Consider the following 26,644-nt stretch of genomic DNA (forward strand, 5'->3'; position numbering starts at 1 on the left):
ATCTATTATCTATCTATCTATCTATCTTATCTATCGTTCTATAGTTCTATCTATCTATATATCTATCTATTCTTCCAATCTACCATTTTATCTAATCTTCCAACCATCCTATCGTTCTATCTATCTATCGTTCTATCTATCATTCTATCGTTCTAGCTATTATTCTATCTTGCAAAATATACTGAATAATATATATTGTAAAAATTGTAAGAATAAAAAATATATATATATTTTTCTAAAAGGTCACATATCTCTCTTCCTCTTATCTGTCCTATGTGTTTTAGTCGATTGGAATGGACCGTTAATCAGTGGGATTTGTTTGTGGAGTCTCGTGCACAGCTGCAGAGATGGCTGGAGGGAGTAGGGCTGGAGGTTAAAGGTCCTCTTGAGCCCCAGCTTGGACTCTCAGGAGAAACGAACGAAGCAGTTGGAGGACTGCGCTTGCTGTCATCAGAGTGGAGGACCACCAGGGAGCTGTTTAGTGCTATCTGGAGGAGAGTGCAGCTGAACTTTACAAACGCACCGGTGACCCCGTCTTTAAGGAGGAAGATGAGATTAATATTTGATCCAATAGTTTGAGGAGTCAAAGCTGCAGCAGAGGTGATGTATTGTTTATGTTTAGTGGATGTTGTAGTGTAATAGTTATTTAGGGTGTTTATATTAAAATATAAATGAGTTAATTAATATTTGATCTTATTTAGGAGAGAGTCAGGTTGTCAGAGGATGTTGTTCTCGAACATAAGAAGTACATGGAAACAATCAGAGAGCTCACTGATTGGCTAATGGCTTCAGCAAAGCACCTACACAAACGCTCACTACCCAACCGTTAACTCTCAAATTCACTAAATCGTACTTGAAAGAAATTAAATTAAATAATAATATAAAAAAAATATTAAAAAAAAAACTGAACATGTTATTTTGTGTGCGACTCTCATTTGCATTATGTTTAATGAAGTCCACATCTGTATAAAATAAGCATGTTATTTAAATACATTTCATTCCATTTTCATAATTCCGCAAAGCTTTTACACATTTATTACACATTCCATTTTTATGTGAACAAGCTTGTCTGCTCTCTAAGGGTTTTTCAACAACCTCTGTGGAAAATGATAGAAAGAACCTGCAAATTGTTTTTTACTCATTTACAAACATCATCTTTCACTGTGAATGGTGTGAAATGAAAAGAACAAATACATTCTTTGAAGCAGCTGAGAGACGTGAGACTGCACGTCAAATTATGTGAGACACTGATGATATGAATGCATAATTGCATTTCATCTGCACATATGATTATGTTAGGGTGAGTGTATAAATAGATGGAGAGATATCAGTTTTTATTAACCCCATGATAGAAATTGTACTGCAACAGCTACCGGTCAACATACAACAGCTTTATACACATACACAATTTACAGTTGAAATAATCCAGTTAGCAGAATCTTTTATGTAAAATGATATTCAGATGAAGAGGAATGCAACAACAAGAAGTGCTACAATACCGAATTCCTCAAAATAGTGAAATTAGTGAAAAGTACAGTACAGTTTACAAAGAAATATAGAATGTTAAATGAATCTACAAAAAAGTAATGCACAGAATAAACAAAAATAACTGGGTGTATTAAAAGGTTTAAATTTGCACATTAATGTGAGTAGGGCAAAAGAACTGTGTGCGTCATTCCAAGGTCAGAGTTTCTGTACTACATGCTCTCACAGGACTACAAATCAATGGATGCAGATGTTTAGATTTTACTATTGTTATGGATCTGCAATATTTCTGTGCTGATTAGCTCATTATACTGTCTGCTTATCTCCATAACACTTTGTGTGCGTGTTTGATGAGAAAGAAAATCTCCATAACACAGGGTGTGTGTTTGATGAGAAAGAAAATGAGAGAAAAGTACCAGAGGCACTGAGAGAGCAATAAGAGGCGTTAAGAAAGGGGGAGAAGGGGGGAAATTGGTGGGAAATTTCTATGCTGTTTGCACATTTCTCCCTGGATAATCAATGGCAGTCAGGAAGAAGGAGAGAGTGGTAGATGGGATAAAGGATAATAGGACTACACAGCAGCACTTTAAATAAATTATATTCAAATAAGTGCTTCCATCTCTTTAGCTTTAACGCTGTGGTTTATTTTTAGGGATCATCACCTTAAAATGCCTGTTTATCACAAGGTTTTTTAGAACAAGCATAACTTTTTGTGGAAAGCTGTTATGCCTGAAATAAATTTGTATCTTTGCTTTCCAATTTTTAATAATCTATCATAATATTTTTGTATGGTTGATGACTAAAATAAATAAAAATGCTTATGTGATGCTGGACCTCAAAACCAGTCTCAAGTAGCACGGGTGTATTTGTATCAATAGCCAACAATACATATGGGTCAAAATTATTGATTGTTTTTTTTATGCCAAAAATCATTAGGATATTATTTAAAGATCATATTCCATGAAGATATTTTGTATATTTTTCTGCCGTAAATATATCAAAACTTTAATTTTTGATTAGTAATATGCATTGCTAAGAACTTCATTTGGACAAAAGGTGATTTTCTCAATATTTTTATTTATTTTTTATTTATTTTTTTGCACCCTCAGATTCCAGATTTTCGAATAGTTGTATCTCAGCCAAATATTGTTCTATCCTAAAATTTTTTTAGATGATGTTCTTAGTTTAAAAAAAAAAAAAAAAAAAAAAAAATTACCCTTATAACTGGTTTTGTGGTCCAGGGTCACATATATTTTGTTTTCCTATTGAACGATTAAATTATTATCTTAATCTTCTTGATCTTTTTTAATGACTTGTTTAATTAATATTACACTTTTATTCATTTTTGTCTTGTTTTTTTGAAACTGCAACTATCTTACTCTGCGCTGCTATTGTATTTCATTTTAATTTTGTTTATTTAATGACTAACATTTAATTTCATTTATTAATAACTATTCAATAAATTAAAAATTTAATTGCAAAAAATAAATAAAAATAAAATATTTAAAAATGTATTTGACATTGGATAATAGGCTACCTACTCATTGCTGAATGAATGAAATTCTAGTTGCTTAGACTACGTAAACAAGTAGATGTTCATGTAGGAAAATGATGGTAATTGAGATGAATAAAAAAAGAGGGAGGTGGCAGAGAGGAGAGTTTATCCTCTGAAGCGTGAGGAACAGATCCGATGTGAGAGTTTTTAGCGCGCTTGAACAGTCAGTCAGTCTCGCCGCCGTGAGAAACACGCGCGGCAGCGGCAGTACTTGGATAACAAGCAGCCACCGATGCCGCAGTTTCCGTAGCAACTTTACCCTCCCTCCCTCTCTCTCCCTCCCTCCCTCCTTCAGGAGCTGCTGGAGCGCGGCGCGTGCGAGGGGCGCGAGCGGCTGCGGCGCGTGCGGCTGAGCGCGGAGAGAGCCGGAAGGCACACGGCGGCGGCGGGCTGCGAGCTGATGGATGGAGAAGTGGCGGCGCTGGCGCGAGCGCTGCACCAGTGGGAGGGAGCTTCGCTACGCGCTCGCGACGCTCGAGACCGCCGTGGCCGCGGCGACAGGAGCCGAGCGGGAGCACACACGGCTGACAGCGCAGTTGGAGGGAGAAATGGAGAAGCTGGAGGGCCAGCTGAAGGAGTGGAGCGAGGGACTGAGCAGCGCCGAGCGGAGGAATAGCGGAGCTGCGGCGGTGGAGGGATGGACGGTCGCCAAGGTAATTGAGAGAGATGAAGAGGGAAGGGGGAGTGTATAAGGTAAATGCTATTTAATTACAGTGTATATTATGTAAGCTCTCACACATACTGTTTGGAAAGTCACACAGTTTGGTGAAGAATTTTCAACGAAATTTACAACGTTATAGGCAGAAAATAGGCTAACATTTAGCCTATGTAGTACAGAGCATCTCTTTTCTCCCTTTCCTCTCTTATTTGTCTGTTTTCGTTATATGTCTGGCTCTTTCTCATAAACTACATTGAGCCCTAATATGTTTTCCTGCTGCTGAGGTTGTTTATACTTCCATCTGCTTCTTGCTGCTCAGATAATTAATAAAAAGGATTGCAGATTTTTCTCCTTCTTTTCTTCTGTTTTTCCTCAAGTCCCTCAGTGTTTCCTTCTTTTTGTGTACTTTCTCTCATCCCGTGTTTCCGGTGTCCGGACTTGTTTGTGTTACATGCTCGTTTGCGCGGCTCAAGCTCCTCAACATCTGACAGCTGACTCCCACCGGGAGAGAGCAGAGGAGAGGAGGCGGGGAGAAAGGAGGGGGAAATATGAAAGGGAGGGAGAGAGAAAGAGTGGGAACGAGAGAACATGTCAAAGGCGAGGAAGAGTGAATGAGAGCTGCCAAAGAGTGTGAAAGAGAGGGAGAACCACGGCGTGCGAAGTGGAAGACAGGGAGGAGTGAGAGAAGGAAGAGGAGGAGAGAGATTGAGGGAGGAAGTGTTCTATAGGGGGAAGTCAGGGAAGCATTTCCCTCTTGTTTTTAAAGAGAGGGTCAGGGGGAGGGTGGAAGCACAGAGAGAGAGAGGCTCCACTTCGGCTCTGTATAATCTCAGGCATGTTCAGAGAAGTGGGAAGGCTTCCTGGACTCGTCGAAGAACAGAAATGCTTTTGTAAGAAGCCCTGTCTTGGAGTTGAATAGAGCTGTGTGTTAATGCTCAAGTGTGTGTGTGTGTGTGTGTGTGTATGTGTGTGTGTGTGTGTGTGCGCACAACTGTGCATGAAGAAGCATCAAGCCGATAAATGAGATTTTAAGTGTCAAGTGTGGTCTGTGTTTTGACACTCACCCCTGTGTGTTTTCGTCAGGGTGTTCTGGAGGGGCTTCAGACAGCTGAAGTTATGGAGGAGAAGCTGAAGGCGCAGCTCAATGAGCTGTGTGGGTTTTCCAGTGATCTGAGTCCGCAGTCAGACAGAGTCAGCGCTCTCATCAAGCTACACAACAGGTGAGTGTGCCGCTGACATGAACGCATATGCACGAGGTTGAAGGTTTTTGAAGTCATATGGTCACTACCTGGTCTTATTAAGCTGTCCATTCCTTGAATGTTTGTTTAGACTTTGTAGACAAGTAGAAGATGGATGTTTCTTACAGAGCTTCCCAAAAATGTCTCCACTGTTTGTGGCATGTGGCTGGTTTAATTGTTTATCGACCTTAAAGATTTTGGATATTGTAAAGACTGTATGTTGACGAGCAGGGAACATATTAAAAATAGGAAGCAAATAATATATAATAATGTAAAGATAAAAAATTTATTTATTAAAATTAAAAAAATATAAAATGCTATTTATTCTAACATCTAATAATTTATATTATTTTATATTTATTTAATTTAATAATTTATAAAAAGTAACATAGGATTGTTTTTAGTTTTGAAAATAAACTATGAAATGTGAAAAAAATATATGTATTATAAATTATATATACAGCGATTCATGCATATAATCAATTAAAAATAAATAATTAGGCCTAAATTTGGTGAAAATGTACTAAAGACATTTATTCAACAGTTTTATTTTGCAGTGTTTATTGACCTTTAAGATTTTGTAAAAACAGTGTGTTTAAAAACCTAAGTGTGTTTAAAACAATAAATAATAATATTAATAATAAAGCAAAAATAATTTATAAAGCTATCGTTGAAAATAAATGCAAGAATAGTATTATAAATGAATCGAGAAATTAATAAAAAAGGAATAAATTAATGCAAAAATGTTGTTTGTTTTGAAAATGTAAAAAACATACTTTAGTTTTTTCTATTTATTTATTTATTCATTCATTAATATTTCATTGTTTTTTTTGTATGATAAATACACATGCTGTATTTAATTAACGGAATACATTTACACATACAGTATAAATTTAGTGCACTGAGGTGAATGAAAGGTTGTGATATATTGCACCTCACAGCGCTGCATCTAAAGTGAGCGTTTCAGCTGAGAGCACCTGTCATGACAGCAGGTTTTGCCTCGTTAGCACGCTTTTCAGGTATAGCAGCAAAAAACATGCTTATCTTCCCTCCACTGCCCACTTTAACCTCATCCGCATTCGTGTGTGTGAGTGTGTATCTGTGTGCAGACATGCTACTGTATTTATGTGTGTGCACTGTGCAGGTTCTGCTGCATTTTCACTTTCTGATACCCAAACTCTCCTTCTGAGAGAGCCTGTCATTGAAACAGATGTCTGCTCACCTTGCGCTATCAGCCCCCCTACACTCACCCATTTTAACCCCCATCCCCCCTTTTTACCCTTTCCTTTTTTAATACCGCTCTGTGCATCTTCCTCCCTAGCCTAAGCCTACGAGCCTCCCGGGAATGTCAGAATAAGGAGAAGCTGCTGGAACAACGCTTCCGTTCTTCTTTGCATGACTTCCGGCAGTGGATGGTCAATGCCAACATCTCGACTGCCAAATGCTTTGACTCCCCTCATAGCATCCAGGATGCCTCCATCGCTCTCCAGCAGATCCAGGTGAGAGAGTGGAATGGTTTTGGACAGTACTCTGTCCAGGAGGGCTCATCCTAACTGGGCAAATTTCAAGATTCCTGGAACATATCCATAGCCAGGCCACAGCAGGTTGTCTCTATTCCTGTCATGTAAAAGTAGCCAGATTTTGATAAAGTGATAGCCCATTCTCAGGTCCCATGGGCCAGTTTATGAGGCCACCATTCAGCCAAAGATGTGCCAGACTGGTCTATTTATGACTTCAATTAGCACGGTAGAAAACCCATGAGAGCGCAGGGAAAATGCACAGTAATGATGTATAGCTATGATGAAAGAGACATAGTTAGACCTGGACGGAAATCACCTAAGAGTTCTGCAGATTATCTCAAATATCTCAAATTTAATTTCTTAAATATTTTGGCTTTTTATTTCTGTCTTCCCATAAGAGTGTAATTGTCAGTGGTTCTTAACTGTTCAGTTTTGACCCAAAAATGGGTCACTGGTCTGTCCTGGTAAAAAATAATGGAAATAATAAAATGCAATTTACCATATTAGCCTAAAAGGAAGGAGAAAACACTTTCTGTATCTTTTGTTGTGGACATCAAAATCTTCAGGGTCCATTTGCCTGATGGATTTTATTTTATTTTGTCTTGTTTTGTTAACCTTCTGTTCACGTTACATCGGAAATACTGTATCATGTAAATAAGGAACAGTTTCTCTTTATATTTTTATGTTACTATTTTATTTTGTTTTGTTACAATTTGATTTATTTCATTAAAATTTATTTCATTTTTTACTTCTTTCAATTTATTTATTTATTTCAAATCCTTAAACTTTATTTTGAGCAGTTACAGTTTGAGCTGTAATTTGTTTTATTATTTTATTTTATTTAAAAATATATTTTTATATTTTTGTAACGTGGTGACAAATTTTTAAAAAGAAAAAGAAAGGATAACGGATACATTTACTGTCTGTCTCTTTTGTTATGGACACGGAAGACTTACTGTAACAGTCCAATCTGTATTTTGCTGCAGACTCCTCTGTCACAGCTAGCTAGTCACATTAGGCCGATGCCAACATGCACAGGTTACATGACATGTCCTCACCAAGCAAGACGAAATACAAGTTACCTTGCAATGAGGGTAAACGTTATTTGTTTTGACCACAGTATGTGGTTATTGTGGAAGATTTTTAGTCGCTGAGACCATGAAACCATTCAAATTAAATTTTTACACTAATTTTGGCACTGTATTAGGTCACCACTTGCCGTCCAATGAAAAATCTGGGTCCTGAAGCAAAACCAGTTCAACCTCTTTTTAGCATTTGTCTCCATACATAAATTCATTCCACAGAATACTGCACATATTTTCCCCACAATCAGCAGAGAAAAAAAGCACAGATCATCACAGATTCTGTGTCAGCCTAGATGTAGCATAGGTCATGTACAACAATAAAAAGGGAGATATATGCATAAAGAAGAAGAACAGGGTTTCTGAGAATGAAAGATGGAAACAACGCTCCTCATTTTTTATTTACCATCAAATACATTTCAAATGTGGAACAATGTTTCCGCATGGCTTACTGCCCTGAACCACCAACACAGCGGCAGACATGCTTTGGGTCATACATAATTGCATCTGTACCGTTTGAGTGGAGAAGGACAGAAAAAAGACGGGACGTGCACGCCTCACAGATGGTGGGAGATCCCTGCTGGGTGCCTGTCAATGTCTGGACGTGACTCATTGCACTTGCTGCCCTCTGCTCTGTGATAGTCTACTTGTGTCTGTGTGGCTGACGTCTTGCTCATTCTGCTCCAAAGGAGTTCAAAAGTGACAAGGAGCAGGGCCAGACCAGACTGAACGCTGTCCTGACCTATGGAGAGCAGCTTAGTAGCATGGTGCCTGCTGACAGAATGCAGGCGATCAGGACCAAAGCAAATGCAGCCAAAGATGACTGGAAGAGCCTGATGGACAGCTTACAGAGAAGAGAGACGGCCTTACAGGTAGAGCTGTGTAGAGATGAGTACATACGTTTCTGCGTATTTTATGTTTATGTGTTTTTTATTTTTATTTTAGAGTTAGATGAGTAGAGTTGAGTGATTTTTTTTAAAGACATCTCTGCATATTACTATTACATTTTTATTACCCTGCTCACTTTACATTTTTAATAAGTAAAAGTGTCTCTGCAAATTTTATTTTATTTGTAACACTTTAGTGTAGAGACCAGTTTCAGTTTCACTTTTAACTAGTTGTTTATTAGCATGCCTATTATTGACATATTGGCTGTTTATTAGTACTTATAAAGCACATATTCTACATCCTTAATCCTACCCAATACCTAAACTTAACAACAACTGTACCTTACTAACTGTTAATAAGCAACAAATTAAGAGTTTATTGAGGCAAAAGTTGTAGTTAATGGTTTGTTAATGGTGAGAATTGGACCTTAAAATAAAGTGTGACCATTTTATTTTATTTTATTTATAAATTAAAAACCATTTACAGCTTAAGGAACATATGTAACATCTATGAATATGTACTTTTAGGTCTTGCAGTCTCAGATGCAGGACTTTGAGGCAAGTGTGGAGCCCCTTCAAGACTGGATGAACAGGACTGAGATCAGTGTGCAGGAGAGCAGCGCTCGCCTCCATGACCTGCCTGCCAAACGACTAGAGCTCTCCAAACTTCAGGTAAATCCAGATAGTCTTACTGACTTATTTATACTTATTCATAAGAGCTTTGATCTGCCAGAATGAAATCAATCACTTCTATTAAGATTCTTGTCCTCACTGACTGTACTTTGAAAATCAGTGTAATGTAATTCAATGACAGAAGAACATTTGATTTATGATCAGTAGATTATGCATTGAACATTTGGAGACTATTAAAAATAAATTTTTCTTCTTTTCAAGTCGTTTGAACATAATCTAGCTGTTTAAACATGTAATTAAATGATCAGATGAAATCAGCTATAACTGTGGCAGTGGATTTTGCAGTACTTAAGCTCAATTAAATGAGTTGAACAGAAGTAGGATCTGCTGGAGATAATGAAATAAACCATGTCTGTCAATGATGATTCCGCTGAGTCAAGCTTTTTGCCACAATTGAGGATTAAGCTGACATGCAATTAATTTCTCGCTCTCCAACGGCACTCAAAGAACAAAAACCCCCAATGAACAATTTGACAATAATATGAATGTAGAATAGAGGTTGGAAAGATAAACATTTCTATTTTTGCCTTATCACAAGATCTTTCATCTCTATTTTTGTATTGCTTTGTCGCCTGCTTGTCCCTTTTGTCTGCTCTGTTGGCAATTACATTTCCAACAGTGTATCTGTACAGTGTGTGGAGGTCCTCTGAGTGATTATCCATCCCCTCCCATCTCCCCTTCCCCTGCTTTTACCCACTTTCCCTCTTAATCCCTTTATCCCCAGAGTGCACCCAACATGATAGACTCTATTATCACAAACTGTGTCTGCCTAACTGACAATTTCACAGTCTGCTCTTTTTCCATCTAGAGAAAAGAAGCAAGAAATTTGCTTGTGGTGGTCTTTTGTGCCCTAATGTATTAAGTGTGTTTAGTAAAAGTTTTGTGTTGTTTGGAGAACGGGACTTGTCCGTCTCAGTGGATGTATTCAAAAGCTCATGTTGGCTTTTAGTGTGGTTTTTCATGGCATGAACATTCGTCTTTATTCTTCTGTGACCCCTGATTGCACACCCTCAGACGCTGCTGGAGGAGATGCGCTCCAGAGAGTCTGAACTGGCAGAGCTGAGAGGGCGAGCACATGGCCTCTGGGAGGGTCAGGGTGCTGGGAAGAGCTTTGTGCATCAGGTCTGCCAGCTAGCTGCATGCTACTTGGCCTTGAGCAACCTGATTAAGGTAACCTCCTTTACCTGTCTGTTTACCTCATCAGTCCTGTGTTTGCCCTTTCATTGTTACAACTGATTTTGATGAAAGATGAGCTCATTATTAATGGCCTGTTGAGATCTATTAGGAGAGTAACTATATGCTTTACATTTTTCATTGTTTATTTAACTCTCAGTAACATGTTTAGTTTGAATCTGGGAGACTGTGTAAAGGTTTTCTATATAAAATGCTACTTCACAGTGGTGAGATTCTATTGATATGCTTTTTTTTTGGAGAAAGTCATCTGTTGCATTTGTGCATTTCTTTTCTCAGTAGTTTAATTTTTAATTAAATTTGTTTCTATTTTCTTGACTGATTGTCTACATTGTCTATCATTTAAAATTTTGCAGTCAGTATGATGATTTATTTATTTATTTTTTTAGCAAGGAGGCATTAATGTTGCTATATATATATATATATATATATATATATATATATATATATATTTTTTTTTTAATTTTTTTTTTTTTTTTTAAATAAATGCTGTTCTTTTAAACATTCAAGTTATCATAGAATCCTGAAGAAAAATGTATCATGGTTTCGACAAAAATATTAAGCAGCATATCTACATTTTTAAATAAATTGATATAGAAAACAGTCATTTCAAATAAAAAAAAAATTACTCTATTTTTTATTAAAAAATCTGACCAACTCCAAACTTTTGAATGGTTGTGTACTTAAAAAAAAAGCTAATTACTTTTCAGACTAATACCAATAATTCTTTCCATGTAATGGCCAAATAACCAATAAATGTCATATTTTAAAGCTCTGTATTATTTTATTAATATATATTAAAATAAAACACTAAAAACTTCACTGCTACAAGTGAATTTAGGCATTGCAACATGATAATGTACAGTATGAAAAAAAATATATTTATTTAGACATTAACCAAAAATAATAAATTATATTAAAAAAGCGAGCATTAGATCACTCCAAAAGGTCATCTAAAAAAGTAGGAAATATGCACAATTAAATATCCAACTGTTAGATAACAATAAACTTAAAAATCTCTAATATGAGCTGATAACCAATATTGTATCATTTATGTGCATACTTACTGACAACTGTGTAAAAAATAGATTTCATTTGTCCAGTCTTTTACTCTAGTCTTTACTTCTCTTGCCCCCATTCTGCAGGAGAAAGTGTCAAGGGTAGAACGAGTTGTGGGGGAGCATCAGCTATTTTCACAGGGCCTTCAGGAACTTCAGAACTGGGTTTCAGAGTCCCAACAGGTCCTGAAGACCTGCAGATGCCCCACATCTGACAAGAGTGTGCTTATCACCAGAATGGGCCAGCTCGAGGTACACTGTCATTTATTATACACATTTTACTGTTTTACAGGTGTTGCTAAATCATAAGGACAACCTTTAAGGGGTTTGGCTCTCATAAATTAGTTTTTAAGTTTCATTTGTACATGTTGAGTGTATAACAGGATTTCTGATTGATTGCAGACTTTACTGGCCGCTTGTCAGGGGAGAGAAATCCAACTGAAGATGCTCATCACTAGAGGGGAGTCTGTCCAGAGGAACACCTCGGCTGAGGGTGTACCAGTGGTTCGCAAGCAGATCCAGGACCTCAAAGACTCCTGGGAATCACTCTTGTCAACATCCATACAGTGCAAAAGGTCAAAAAAGCCTCTATCTATCACTCTGTGTTTATTTATCTCTTCTTCAGTGCTTTTGTCTTAGCATTTCCTCAGATACGTGTTCATCAAGTGTCTGTGTGGAAGTAGTAGATGTCTCGTTTATGTGTTGAATGTACAGCCAGCTGGAAGGTGCCTTGTCACACTGGACCAGCTACCAGGAAGATGTCAGTCAGTTTGAGTGCTGGATGGAGCGAGTAGAAGAGAGCCTCGGAAACTCCGACAAACACTACGCAGAAATGAGGGACAAGACAGCCAATCTAGGCCGTGCCAAAGTAATTCATACATTTCATATGCATACTTGTGCAAGCATATATAATATGATTCTAATGTCATAATTTTATACTGGGTTTGTTATTTAGATAATGGTTTAAATCTCAACTACTTTAATTGCTATGCTTTGTACAGCTCCTCTATGAGGAAGTTCTTAGCCACTCTAGCCCTTTAGAGACCATTGCAGCCAAGGGTTCCAACATGACTGAACATACAGCCACCCAACAGGAGATCCAGAAACTCAGTGAGAGATATACAGCTATTAAAGATAAAGCCAAGGTAAGCCAAGGATGTCAAACTGTAGGCAGCAGACCAGTGCTTACATTTGTTTTGAGTGGTCAAGAAGAATTATTCAGCACAAACTAATATGATGAAACCAACCAGTGGTTATAGAGTGCAAGAGTAGTGTCCTGCCGACAGGGAAATTGATTTTTAACAATAACATAAATATTTCAGGACAGACCTACAATGAGCTTTGAAGCTGCCGGGCAATGATGTTTTTATAGAAGCCATAAATCAGTATGATTTACACTTAATTAAAAAAAAAAAAATATATAAAAAAATGTTATAACCAAATTTTCAGTGAAGAGCTTCACCAAATATTACCCTGAAAAGATCATTCAGCAATCAGAGAAGTTTCTGTTACCATGGAAACAGAATTTGCGGCCAAAGAGCTATGCAGTGACCTCCCAGGATTGCACATGAACTATATATATCTATGGATCTAGTTTATGTGGTTTGTGGCTCAAAACTCTTTATTTTAAGTTTTTATCTCTATGGAGAAAAAGAATGGGTAAAATACTTCTGGAACCAAGCAGCAGCTAAGTTTCCACTTATTGTGGAATTATTATAATTTGAAATAATATACTCTGCTGGTGTTTCAGGCTGCTGTCAGTAAGGCAGAAGAATTGGTTATGCTCCATCAAGAGTACCAGCGTGGGCTGCACATGTTTGAAGACTGGCTGGAGCAGGAGCAGAACAGTTTGGCCCTCCTCTCACCCCTGGATGAAGATGTAAATGCTCTGGAGAACACGTTAAAAGAACTGCAGGTTAATATAACGTGATTTATTTTATGGCTTTAATATTATAGGAAAAAAATATTCTGCACTGCCTAATCTTTAATTTTTATTCTGTCTAATAACATCTCCAGATGCTCCAGTCTCATTGCCCTAAGGGACATAACTTGCTCAGCTCAGTTCTTGCCAGTCGAGAAAGAGTCATTCCATGGGGTGCCCCTCAAATTGAGGATCGGGCTCTGGAAACAGCACAGATGGAGTGGCAGGGGTACCAAGACCGACTTGGCGAGACCAAAGTCCAGGTAGAGCAGGCCCTTGCAAGGGTTCAGCAACTAGAAGGTGTATTCCAAAGCTTAGACCAGTGGCTGGTTGACATAGAGCTCAAAGTTAAGGTGAGAAGCCACCGTCGCTCTGATGTCACTGCAAAGGAGGCCCAGCTTCAACACCTTAAGGTATGATGGATTATACGTCTGCCTGATGGTTTCAGATTTATAGTACTCTGGTTTCATGTAGATTTGTGGTTTTACCTTTTCCCATCATTCCCTTATTTCAGAGGTGGCAGATTGAGGCTGCTCAACGTCAGACTGAGGTGGAAGGCCTTAGTACTCTTGCACAGCAAGTCGTCGAGGATGCTCATGTCAGTGGTCGGATCAGTACCAGGGTTACCCAGCTTACTGCCCGCTACCATGCCTTGCTTCTACAGATACAGGCAAGTGCCCTGTACATTTGCAACTTTGATGTACTTGATTATTTCTGGAAAGTATGCAGCAGCATTCAGTAAGCTGCCTGTGTCCTTTTACTAATTTTTCACAAATAATGTGCATAAAATAATCATTTTATAAATGTAATCATTTTCTATCACTATTTTTATCTGTTGGTTTTTGAATTTTCCTGTTGATTATAGAGACACATGCCATTCATATTCGTATATCTTCTTTTAATTCTGCTCACGTAGTGTGAAAAACACATCAGACGCTGTGGTTTTAAAGTCTGGGCACCTTGTTTTCCATGGATTGAACAATATCCCACTAATTATTCCTCTGATTTACGCTGGAGATCTCTCAGTTTCTCCCCAAATCCTCACTCATTCTCTTTCCCAGTGCTATTGTTAACTACCATTTTTTTGATTGAAATGAAGCTCAAATAAAATGAAACAAAAGTAAACTTAAAAAACTTAATTGAATATTAGAAATGTTGTCTTGGCAACTTACTGAAATAAAATAAGTTTCAACAGAATTATTAAATTACTAAAACTGATATAAAATAAATGAAAACTAAATAGTAATATACAGTTGTCACAATCTGTGATGGCGAGGAACGATGGAGACGAGGAATAAACTATACAGTCTTTAATCCAAGAACACAGGGTACATCCAACAATGGAATGGCCAGAAACAAATGAACATAACGAGTAGACCCGACAGAGACAGACTGCACAGACTAGGACTTAAGTACACAGGGAAATGAGGATAATTAACTAAACACAACTGGAAACAAATGATGAACTAATTAGGGAGCCTAATAGATACAGGAAAGACCAAATAAGGAAACATAGGAACAGAAACGAGGGCAAAACACGACACAGAACAGTCCCGAATCCTGACATATTGCCCCATAGAACCATACAACAATGATCCAAGAGGCAGACAGAGTCCATGAAGGAGATTATGGAGGGTGGAGCCAGGGAGGATCCAGGAGGGGCTTGGAGCAGGAGGAGCCCAGCTGGACCCAGGCCACAGCCATAATGTTGACCCATGGCGGAGCCAACGGAGGGAGGAGCCATGGAGGAGTAATGGCCGCCGACTCCAGGTGGCAGAGGACCCCGAGGCAGAGATGGAGAGCTGATGAGCCAGGGCGACGGGGAGGATCTGGAGGTCCTAGGCAGAGCAGATGGTGCGCCGGCAACTGATGCGAAGCATGGATTAGGGAGGTCACGGTGGAGCCGGAATGACAGAGTACTGAGGAGGAGCCGAGGGGATGAAGGAGCCAGACGGAGCCGAAGGGATTAGGCAAAGCCAGAGGAGTGGAGTCCCGAGGTGCAGGATGGTCGACGGCAGACCAAGGCGGAGCTGGAGGGATGAGGGAGCCTGTCAGAGCTAGGACTGCCGGGCCACGGCGGAGAGGAGGGAGCTAGGAGCTGAGGGACCAAGGGCCGAGGAGGAATCTGGCACTCACAAGCAGCACACACAACAAAGTTAAACTCCAGACATCGTGACGCTGGAGGATCTAGTTTGTGGGCTGAGGCCGAGTAGAGGGGCTGCAGATGACAGCGGAGGAGGAGGCAGGAGAGGGTGGGAGGACGGGCATTTGTAAGCCTCCGGGCTTTCAGACCAGAACTTGGGAATGGGAGCCCTCTCCTCTTTGTTTTGGCACTTTCGCCATGCCATACTGAGCTCAGCCGCTGTGCTGGGGGCGGAGCTCCTCTCCGTGCTCACACTGTCCATGGCTTTCTCCCACGTGGCGGGCTCTGTAGCAGGCTCTCGCATCTGGACTGGTGTCACAGCCTCCGGCTTCGCAGCGATCCTTAGCTCTATCGCTCTCTCTAGCGATGGCTCGTTGGTCGCGGCAGGCTCTGGCTCCTCATCAGCGGTGGGCTCAGGCTGATGCTGTGCATAGCAGGGTGATGGTGGGCTGGGTTCTGGGTCTGGAGTGGCACGGGCGAGATCCTCCTCGGGACAGACGGGGATCCGTGTCTCACCAGTGTCCACTCCACAAATGCGGCAAAATTTGCTCGAGGGCCTTCTTCAGATGAAGGCGCTCTGTACGCAGAGTTTAAACTGGCATCATAGAACACACAGAATGTGTTGTCCGGGTAGCTGGAGAAGTTGGCGAGCAGCAGAAATAGTCTGGTGTGGCCCTCGTGCGTTCTCTCCCCCTGCTTCAACAGAGGGGAGGAGATATTCTGGACGAAGGAGGAGATCCATGGACGAACACTATGAATACAAAAAACTGAGGTAAAAAATACGGAAACACAAATGGGAAGACACACGGAGTTTACTGTTTTAGGTTGGGTCTTCTGTCACAATCTGTGATGGCGAGGAACGATGGATACGAGGAATAAACGAAACAGTCTTTAATCCAAGAACACAGGGTACATCCAATGCTGGGAATGGCAAGAAGCACATGAACATAGCGAGTAGACCGGACAGAGACAGACTGCACAGACTAGGTGTTAAGTACACAGCGAAATGAAGATAATTAATTAAACCCAACTGGAAACAAATGATGAACTATTCAGGGAACCTAAACAGGAAGGACCAAATAAGGAAACACAGGAACAGAAAAAGGGGCAAAACACGACACAGAACAGTGCAGAATGCTGTTACAGTAATAAATAAAAACCAAGCTAATAAAAATACAATCTAATAATAAAAATACATATAACAAAATGACTAAGACTTAAAATTAAAATTGAAAATAGCTCATTCAAAATATTACTAAATACTATAAAAGTATATAAATAATAATGATAAAAAACACAGTTTCTGGTATTTTTCTTTGCTTTGGCATTTTTTAACTATATTTTCACCCCTTTTCTTTCCTTATAATTCATATTAGCCACTTGTAATATGTTTCTGAAGTACAAAAATGCAATAAACATGTTGTTTTATTTTTATCTGGAAAAATTACTGCAGTTATTATTATTTATTATTATTAAAGTGTTGTCTGTTTTTAAATTTGCTAAATAATAAAACATTTTCAGTTCAATTAAATTTGAATTTCTACTTGATATTCTGTTTCTTTTAATAGAACCTGGTGTCATTGACTCACCTCTCACTTTGCTGCCAAAGCATACCAATGAGTCTAATTTCTCAGCCATCTAAACATTGGCAGCTATCCAACCTGGTAAACCACCTCCTGTGACCCTCTGTGATGACAAAAAAAAAAAACCTACACACTGTAAAAATCAATGTCTCGCCCACATTGAGACCTTAGCTTGTAATTAAACAATATAGGATTCAATCTTGCACATCAATCAGTGCTGCTTTTGTGACAGCATCAGAATTGTTTTTAACACTTACTGTAACACCTCTCCTTCCTGCCCACTTCTCTCTAACATGCACACACACCCTGGCTGCGACACAAAATATAGCGTGTAATTATTCTGTGAGAAACAACAGGCCGCCACATGCAGTGCAGTCAAGAGCTATTACGTCTCTGTGGATAGGTGTGCGCGCGGCACAGCGCAAAAGCGTTAATTGGTGCCACGTGCATGAGGGATCTGCATGTCAAGCGAAGAATGCGGCAAAATAGCTTAGCCTCTGCTAGCGAGTGTGCGGCATTGGATCGATCAAAACACTTCATGCTGATGAGACAGAATTCTGAGCGATCTTACCAATGAGCCTTTTGATTTATTCTCCCGTCATTCAGGATACACTCAAACAGCTCCAGGAAGAGATGCAGAACATCACAGAGGCTCAAAATGCTCTCAGGACCTTCTCTGATTGGTTGAGCGCTGCGAGGAAGAATTTCAGAATCGTTACCGAAAGGACAGAGGCTCTCGATCGCATTACAATGGAAAAGAAGATGAAGAGGCTAGAGGTATGGCCTAGTGAAAACACTAATGTTGCTGGTACTGAACATACAGTAGCATGTCAATGTACATTTTACATACAAAAGAGACTCAAACCCACAGGAAAAAATTTGTATATATATTATATATATATAAACACACATACACATACACCATTAATTGTTTGACAGCACTAATATATATATATATATATAAATATATGAAATCATGAAAATAATTAAGATTAAAAGAACAAAACATTTTAATTTTGCAAATAAACTCTTCTACTGGGTTTTATTTTTTCCTTCAGATGAATTCAGATGAAATTGTCACCCCTTTTTATCCTGTGGTTTAACAGCTATTGATTTGGCCTGATAAAATTACACACACACATACACACACCACAGACTAGGACTCTCAGTGGGCCTGGCACAGTTTTGCACTCATATTTGAAATTGTAAGAGCCAGTGTGTCTCTGTGTGTGCACATGTACGAGTCTCTTTGTCTTCTTAAGGATATGATCAATATGTCTACTACACAAAGCAAAAGAAAGCTTTAGTGCGATCGCACCCTACGTGCACACGCGCACGCAGCCACTTCACACACTCCCCCACTGTGATAGCAAAGATGAAGGAACGGTCTGTGTGTGGAACCTGCTGGCAGAGACTGTGTAATTGATGCAATGCCCTTGCAGCTTCAACATCACATAACACTCTCTTCCTTTACACACATACTACTTATTTGGTGCATATAATCCTCATCAAGATCAATAGCACCGTCATATAGAGGCTATCTGTGTTTTATGTACACCCACTCCATTAAACGGTAATGTCAATGGTATAGATGCATGTATTTGTGAATAATAAATAGCCAATTAAGTGTACATTTCTATCGCCAGATCATATTTCTTTGCCCAATTATCCTTGGATCCTACACCTCTTCGCATCACTAACTTCTCATTTCCTTATTTGTGTGTGGAGATGGTCATTAAAACACTGAGGCTGCTTTCTCTGTCAGTACCTCAGCAGTAGCTCCAGATCCAGCTGTCCAGCCCTCATGTACTGCTCTTTGTAGAGATAAGAGGCTGATATCATATAGAGAAGCTTCCCGATTAAAGGTAAAGGAGTAGGAGGGGCCAAGTGCGGTCGTTGCTAGGGAAACCCTGCTGTGGAAGCCCCATTTAAGGTCTGGGTAATTGGGTCTTCCTCTCATATCCTTAACCGGGGCCTCACCGGGTCTCTGCACACAGGTGTCAGGAGCCCGGCAGACTTCAAAGTGCCCCTCAGAAAAGTCCACTTCAGAGGAGCGCTCTCAAAACCTGAAGCTCCATGTGATTTGATGGGATCAGAAGCTGTCAGAAATAGGAAATTCTATACTTGTCTTGGTTGCACACTGGGGAAGGCATAAATATCTTTCCTGTGGCTCATTAAATTATTGATTTTTGTTTGTTTGTTATTGTTGTTCTTTTTGTACCCTTTGTTCATTGTTTAAAAGACTCTCTCACTTGTCAGTCTCTACAGGGGGACATGGATCAAGGTCACAGCCTGCTTAAAACACTTCGAGAGAGTGCAGAGCAGGCCGTTTCCTTTTTGGATGACCCTGGAGCATCCAAGCTAGAGAGGGAAGTGCAAACAGGCCGATCACAGCTCGAAGAGCTTATTCTGGGGCTACGGGAAGAGCATGCAACCCTGGAAAGAAGCATTGTGCTCTATAAAGATTTCCAAGAGCGCTACAAGAGCCAAATACAGTGGCTTAGGGAGACTCGAGCCCTTCTTTGTTCCACTGTTGAACCCAAAGCAGAACTTTACCAGAGAAAAGCCCAGCTGAACAAGTACAAGGTAGGTGTTTTGTTTTACAGTCTTTAACTGATATGAAATCTGTACTTGTGACTAGCTCTGTCAACAAAATGGTAGTCCCCCTTTATCACTTTTAAAATCAGTAGGATTGTCAGTGATGCTAGCATTGAGATTTGTATATTATTTAAAATATTAAATATATGTAATATACATATATAGAAATAGGTTTTATATTAAGTCACTTTTGCTCATGAAGGCAAAAAAAAAAGAAATTCAGAAAAGTTATATTTTGAAATATAAAAAATGTTAATAACTGTTTACTATTATAATAATATACTTTAACGTGTAATTTATGCCTGTGATGGCAAATTTTAATTTTCAGCAGCCTGATCCTTAATGATCCTTCAGAAATAATTCTAATATGCTAATTTGGTGCACAAGTGACATTTCGGTCACACTATATTTAAATGTTCAATTCTCACCATTAACAAACCATTAACTATGACTTTTGCTTCAATAAACTCCTAATTTGCTACTTATTAATAGTTATTAAGGTAGTTGTTAAGTTTAGGTATTGGATAGGATCAGGTATGTAGAATTTGGTCATGCAGAATATGTGCTTTATAAACACTGATTAACAGCCAATGTGTTAATAATAGACATGCTAATAACAAGCAACTAGTTAATAGTGACAATTGGTCCCTATACTAAAGTGTTACTGACATTCCTTATCATTTTCTATGTTGAAAACAATTGTGTTGCTTAGTATTTTTGTGGAAATCATGACATATTTTGTTTCTGGATTTTTCAATGAATTTGAAGTTCAAAAGAACAGCATTTATTAGAAATTGAAATCGTTTTAACAATGCAAAAGTGTTCGCTTTTGATCAGTTTAATGTGTCCTTGCTGAATAATCCATGTATGTCTTTTATCTGTTTTCATTGTTCTGTTGTGTCCAGGCTGTAGAGCAGATGTTGCTATCTCGTGATTCTGCTGTGAGCTTTGTGCTAGAGAAAGGCGAAACTCTGCTGACCCTCCTCCACTCCCCTTCCATCACAGACAACATGACCAGACTACAGGCGGACTACCAGGAGCTATGTAGCTCAGCAAGGGTGAGCTCACAAAGACTACAAAAACAATCATTTAAATGCAACATAACATAGAATACACTTGCTGTTGTGAAATAGTTACATATGCTAATGTACATAATGCACATAAAGCTCAATGCTCAGTCCACCCAGCATGTTATAGAAACTAAGCAGCAAAACGGTTAATTTAGAACATGCTGTGATATCAGAACATTAATGTATGCCCTCCAACATTTACATATCAATGCTTGCTTTAGCAATTTGGATGGGTAACAGTCATACACATATAGAATCATTTAAAACTAAATCGCAAATTATAAAGAGTGGGGAGAAACAATTTGCTATGAATGTGTAGATTATTACCCTTTTAAGCTTTTGAATATTAATTTGAAGGCTTTATGTGCTATTTCCTCCAAGATGGCATCCATTAACCCTGCAATCAGTGCCATGAATACTCATTTTCAAATAATCTCATGCTTGCAGCTGTCAGAAGCTCTATATAGCATGAGAGTTTCCAGCTGTGTGTTTACATACATGCTTCAGTGTGAGTGCTTGTGAATGTCTTGATCATTTCTGTAATTTAAATATATTTCCTCAGACCCACGTTCACAAATTGGAAGCTCAGGTGAAGAAACAGGAAGCGTACCACAAAGATCTACAGGAAATTGAGCGTTGGCTGTTGCAGATGTCGAGCAGGATGGTGACTCCGGACCCGTCATCGGGCGGTGGCCTGGAAGCTGCCACTCAGCAGCTAGCCAGACATAAGGTGATAAATCACGAAGCTTCACAGAAGAGCATAACCCTATAAATAACCGAACACACATCTGCATTGTGTTTACCCATATTAAAAAACGTTGTCATGACAGTTTCAGGTAATATTGGTATACACAAAAATATAAAGCTATTCCTATGAGAACCTTTTGTTTAAATTTATGTTTGCACATACTGTCTAATCTCAGGCTATTATGGAGGAGATAGCTGGTTTTGAGGAGCGGTTGGCTACGCTTAAGGAAAAGGGAGAGGAGCTGTTGTCCGGCTGCAGCGAGCGCCTACAGGCTCGGCTTCGCCAGCAAATTCAGAACTACCAGCAGGGAGCAAGAGACAGCTACTCTGCCATCTGCAGCACTGCCCAGCGTGTGAGTTTACTTGCCAACACATCAGCACAAGACCAGCATTGTGCCGATGTTTAACGTGCATATAGACCTACAACAGTATATAAAGTTAATATAGGCAGGAGTGTGGTTATGTGATTTTTAACAATGGACACAATGATGTATCCACCTTTGGCTTGTAAGAATATCTTCAAACATCAGCTAGCTGTTTAAAAGCAGCCAATTATGTCCTATCAACCACATGGGGGCGGAGGTCATGGACATTTAACAGCTCTAACTAAATATTTTAAAATGCCTCTTGATTGGTTGAAAATGACAAGAGAGTTTAAGTGCAGTTTTATTTATATTATATTATAATAATATTTTAATAAACAATGAGTGATAAAAATAATATTTATTGGTCGATTTATTAACTGTTGTTTCCAGTAAATTCTCCTATATTGCAATTTTCAAGTTTTAGTGCTCATTAATTGTATGATTTCCAGTCATTGTGCTGGTGTCATTGTTTATTGTCCCTCTGCTCAAATCATAGCTTTGTTCCAGCAGCAAGCTCAAGCGTGTGCCAACTTTCTGCCACTCTTCCAGAACCTCCTGATTATTTTAATCCACCCTGCTTGGCTTCCTAGTTGCACAGGTCCATTAAAGTGCTGACAAAATTCTCCTTTCAGTGTATTTGTCTTTTAAATCAGATTAAACAACTCTTACTACGCAGTCAATAAACTGGGGACGTCTGGCAATGAAATGTACTTGACATTTTGACTCCTGCGTGCCAGTCTCATTACAAGGAGACCCATCAGGAGGCACTAAGAAATCATTTCTCCATGAAAGCATATTATTAAAGCCCATGGCAATGAAAGTGAGCACATATACCCCCCTTTGCAAATCACCATTTCCCCCCTACTCCAGCTCTTGCAGTATCCTACCAAAAGCTGCCACCTGCTTTCCTCTAAGAACCCTAATCACACGCACCCCTAATATGGCAACTACTCTCTGCCATCTGACACATTGCCTGCTCAGTCACTCTCTGAGCAAACCACCCAGTCTATTAATACCTCGCCCTCTTCCCCGTGCCAATTTTATTTTGCCCATCAAGTCCAATTCCGTCAAAACAAGCCGAGACATTGATAAAACCCCTCCCTTCTGGTTTGCTAGTTTATACCCTGTACCAACATCTTGTGCCAACCTTGCCAGAACAATGCCATCCGGTAAATCCCACCACCTGGCAGTCTGGTCAATGAGTTCCTCAGTCTGCATGTGCTCTGCCAACTCCTGACATCTGCCAAAGCAAGCCTGTCGTTGCCTGCCCCCCGCGAGGGCTCGTAAATTAAGAATGTCAATCAGCGTCATCTTTTCTGCTCACGGGATTAGGGATGCCAGAGCATTCAACACCTGTCAAATAGACTTTGCTTTATGTTGACCCGATTTAGCGTGGTTAACCGTATGCTCCACTCATGTCGTTTTCTGTTTTGCTCCTCAAATATGTCAGGGTCATGCTGTTCCTGTTTTATACAGTTAAGGATTACTTAAAATACCCTTTGAGGTGCATAATTTAAATGCTGCATTTCAATTTTAGCCAATTACTTTTCGACACTTCATGCAGTGTGGTTATTTTAAGGCAAAAAATTTTGAGGCATAAATTTGTCTGTTTGTGCAGGTGTATCAGAGTCTGGACTGGGAACTGCAGAAGCATGCAAGTCTGCGGGATACGTTGCAACAGTGTCAGACGTGGCTTTCAAATGTACAGGAGGAAATACAGCTTCCTGCACATGCACCACACTGCCTACAGGAAGCACTAGCACAGGTATACTTTTTTATGTTGCTTTGTGCATGTACACAAAAGTGGCACAATGAAGTTGGTATAAGAAAGTCAGACTCATCACTATCATCAATTCTTCTGGGGGGTCTCTGGGGGTCTCTTAAATATCCCATCAGATGAAGCAGGAACGAACTCTGCAGGAACAGGCTAGTACCTATTTGCAGCTGGTGTGCTCCACCTGTGATCTTTCTGATGATAAGGTACGAGAGACAGCTGCTGAGATACAGCAGGTCAAACTTCAGGTGAGTCATTAATAGAATTTTAAAAATACATTAAAATGTTCTAACTTTAGATTTTAGTCGCTTTGTCAACTACAGGCATTTTTATATGGAGCTCCTAAAGGGTGATAGGAGGAAAAATTATTTTAGTGTTTTTGCATTTCCCAGAGAAACTTAGCATTTTTCCTCCCATCTCATTTCAGTACAAGGATTTGGTTTTTATTTAACATAATTTTATTTCCTCACATAAAATCTGAAAATATTTTTACAATGTCTTTTTTGCTACTTTTCAAAAGATGTTTGTGTAAATTTTATTGATTTAAGATTGTCCCATACCCAGACTTTCAATTTGAAAATATGAAAATACATCACAAAACCCATAGATTTGGTTGGAAAATATTTAGAGATGCTTTCCATCCAATGCAGATCGAGGAGAGAATGCTGGAATCTCAAGAACTAGCAGAAAACTGGAGAGAGATCAAAGACTTGCGTTCCAACCTTGAGTGTCATCTTCTTGAGGCTGAACAACTCCTCCAGAGCATGTTAAGGAGGCCAGCTGAGCTTGAGCCAAAGGTAGCTCAGAACCAGCTGGACCAGGCTCAGGTAAGTGACAGCTTTGTGTCCAGATGACAGCCATTAGAAGACAACAAAAATGATTACCTAATTGCAGAGGTGTCAAGTAACGAAGTACAAATACTTCGTTACCTTACTTAAGTAGAAATTTGGGGTATCTATACTTTACTGGAGTAATTATTTTTCAGCCGACTTTTTACTTCTACTCCTTACATTTTAACGCAATTATCTGTACTTTCTACTCTTACATTTTAAAAATAGGTTCGTTACTGCCATTTCATTTTGCCTTGTTTTCATTCCGGCTTGTCATCATTCAAAAAAAAAAAAAAAAAACCTATCCAGATAAATCGCGCCATCTGGATGAAGTGAATTTGATTGTGTTTGGATGAGAAGTATAAACATATACCATTCTGACACCCTATTGGTTTGTACACGATCCATCGCACCTGCACATGACAAATCACATCACACTCCAGCAAGGACATAGCCAGTATTGGGTTCGGTTATCAAAAAATATATTTCTTAAAAGTTATTATTTCTCACTACTGGCTCATTTATCAAATGGGTGCTTTCTCTTCTTCCTCCGAAAATTAAGCTACTGTAGGTAGTTCGGTAGCAAGACGTTTGAATAAATTAGCGTTTGCGATTGACAACGTGATTGACAATGTTTTTACAATTATACTATACCAACACTGGACATAGCAGACGTATGTACAGTACATATGTACAGTAGCGAATACAGGAAGCTATCAATCAAGAATGTATTAGGATTATGAGTTATTTTTCATTTTTATTTTTTGATTAATCATTCACTTTGACAGCACTTATGTTTATTGTATATAGACAACCATACAAGGGTAATAGTTACTAAGCCTGCCCTGGGTACACCGATTTTCTTGTCCATTGCCCTTGCAGATTCCTGCAGCTAAGCTTGGATGTACATTTACATTCCATTAAAGGTTATTGATGACATGCCTCTGAAGTTTGACTTTTTGCACCATTACAATACTTATAGGCAACTAGTCATCATATCTCTCGTTCTTTAATGTATTTGCATTGTACTAAAGTGCATTCATTTTCAATGGGCATATATGCGGCTGAAACAGCCTAGTGCATCCCAAAATTTTCAACATGAACATTTTAATATAACATTATAGTCATTATGGCCTATGGCCTTTAGAAAAATGTTTTTTTGAGGAGGTGGGGTAGTGCACAATAGGCCCATGTGGCGCGACCTAAGCTTTTGTTCTTAATGTCATTTTTTTCCCTTACATTACTTTTACTTTTATACTTTAAGTAGTTTTGAAACCAGTGCTTTTACACTTTTACTTTAGTAAAAAGCTTCAGTTGATACTTCAACTTCTACAGAAGTCTTTTTAAACCCTAGTATCTATACTTCTACTTGAGTATTGAATGTGAATACTTTTGACACCAGTGCCCATTTGTATGAACCAGGGGTTATATGAGATTTTTGAGAAACACTACTGCAAATTTTATATTACATTAATACATTATGCACAAGTTTTATACATTATTTGTACAGAATATCAGTTAATCAGATGCAGTCTATTATGTATTGCTGAAAGCTCTGGTGAGCTTTGCCCTCTCTTACATTTCCTGGCAGGAAGCTTCATTCATTAATGAAGATTTCTCTCCAGATTACTCGTTTGGGTGTAATTATGGATGTGTGAATTGATTTGTCAGTGCCTGTAATAACAGCGTCCAGGCAGACCCTTTCATTGTGTGTGAAAAATAGCACATATTACCATCTCTGGATGTGTTGAGAATTGTCAACAATAGATTGAATGAAAACCCCAATTACCTCAAAGCTCACTCTCTGCTCACTCTCTGCCAGTGACATTTTGGCAGGATATCAAATAAAGACAGGCAGCATTTATTAATAACACCCCATATTTCATGCCACAAAGGACTTTATCCAGGAGATGCGAGCCAGGCAGGTTGATCTGACCCAGCTGAGAGAGAGCATCAATAGGCTAACGGCTGGTCAGGAATCCCCTGAGCTTATGGAAGTTGGGCGGCTGCGCTGTGCTTGGCTGGATCTGGGCAGACAGGCTGCACAGCTGCTGGAACAGAAAGAGGAGGATCTACAGAGGAGCGGGGACTATCATGACTGCATTTGTATGGTGGAGGAGTTGTTTGACCAGCTGTCCAAGAAATGGGATCAATTGGCCAGGCATGCAACATTTCCTTTCAAATTTTGCACAGCATATTTATGTTTGATAGTTGCCATGTGTTGTTCTTCAGACATTATTGTCAGT

General features: G+C 39.2%; 2 protein-coding genes across 2 annotated transcripts in view; both read left to right on the forward strand.

Moving 5' to 3' along the window:
- Positions 1–566, forward strand: part of LOC109087331 (nesprin-1-like) — a 50,993-nt gene extending 50,427 nt beyond the window's left edge. The window contains exons 53-54 of the mRNA XM_042746529.1: positions 285–426; positions 543–566. Of these exons, the coding sequence (XP_042602463.1) occupies positions 285–426; positions 543–566 (166 nt within the window). The remainder of the gene's footprint in view (positions 1–284; positions 427–542) is intronic.
- A 2,638-nt stretch (positions 567–3,204) lies between these two features.
- Positions 3,205–26,644, forward strand: part of LOC109101237 (nesprin-1-like) — a 76,057-nt gene continuing 52,617 nt past the window's right edge. Inside the window, 23 exon segments of the mRNA XM_042747412.1 lie at positions 3,205–3,508; positions 3,510–3,693; positions 4,782–4,918; positions 6,258–6,435; positions 8,228–8,410; positions 8,954–9,097; positions 10,133–10,288; positions 11,455–11,619; positions 11,770–11,942; positions 12,082–12,235; positions 12,369–12,512; positions 13,118–13,282; positions 13,384–13,701; positions 13,803–13,958; positions 17,621–17,791; positions 19,274–19,600; positions 20,518–20,670; positions 21,245–21,412; positions 21,606–21,782; positions 23,413–23,559; positions 23,691–23,816; positions 24,219–24,395; positions 26,294–26,559. Coding sequence (XP_042603346.1) covers positions 3,441–3,508; positions 3,510–3,693; positions 4,782–4,918; positions 6,258–6,435; positions 8,228–8,410; positions 8,954–9,097; positions 10,133–10,288; positions 11,455–11,619; positions 11,770–11,942; positions 12,082–12,235; positions 12,369–12,512; positions 13,118–13,282; positions 13,384–13,701; positions 13,803–13,958; positions 17,621–17,791; positions 19,274–19,600; positions 20,518–20,670; positions 21,245–21,412; positions 21,606–21,782; positions 23,413–23,559; positions 23,691–23,816; positions 24,219–24,395; positions 26,294–26,559 — 4,037 coding nt within the window. The 5' untranslated portion in view covers positions 3,205–3,440.

This window comes from Cyprinus carpio, chromosome B20 (genome assembly GCF_018340385.1).
Source record: "Cyprinus carpio isolate SPL01 chromosome B20, ASM1834038v1, whole genome shotgun sequence".
Taxonomy (NCBI): domain Eukaryota; kingdom Metazoa; phylum Chordata; class Actinopteri; order Cypriniformes; family Cyprinidae; genus Cyprinus; species Cyprinus carpio.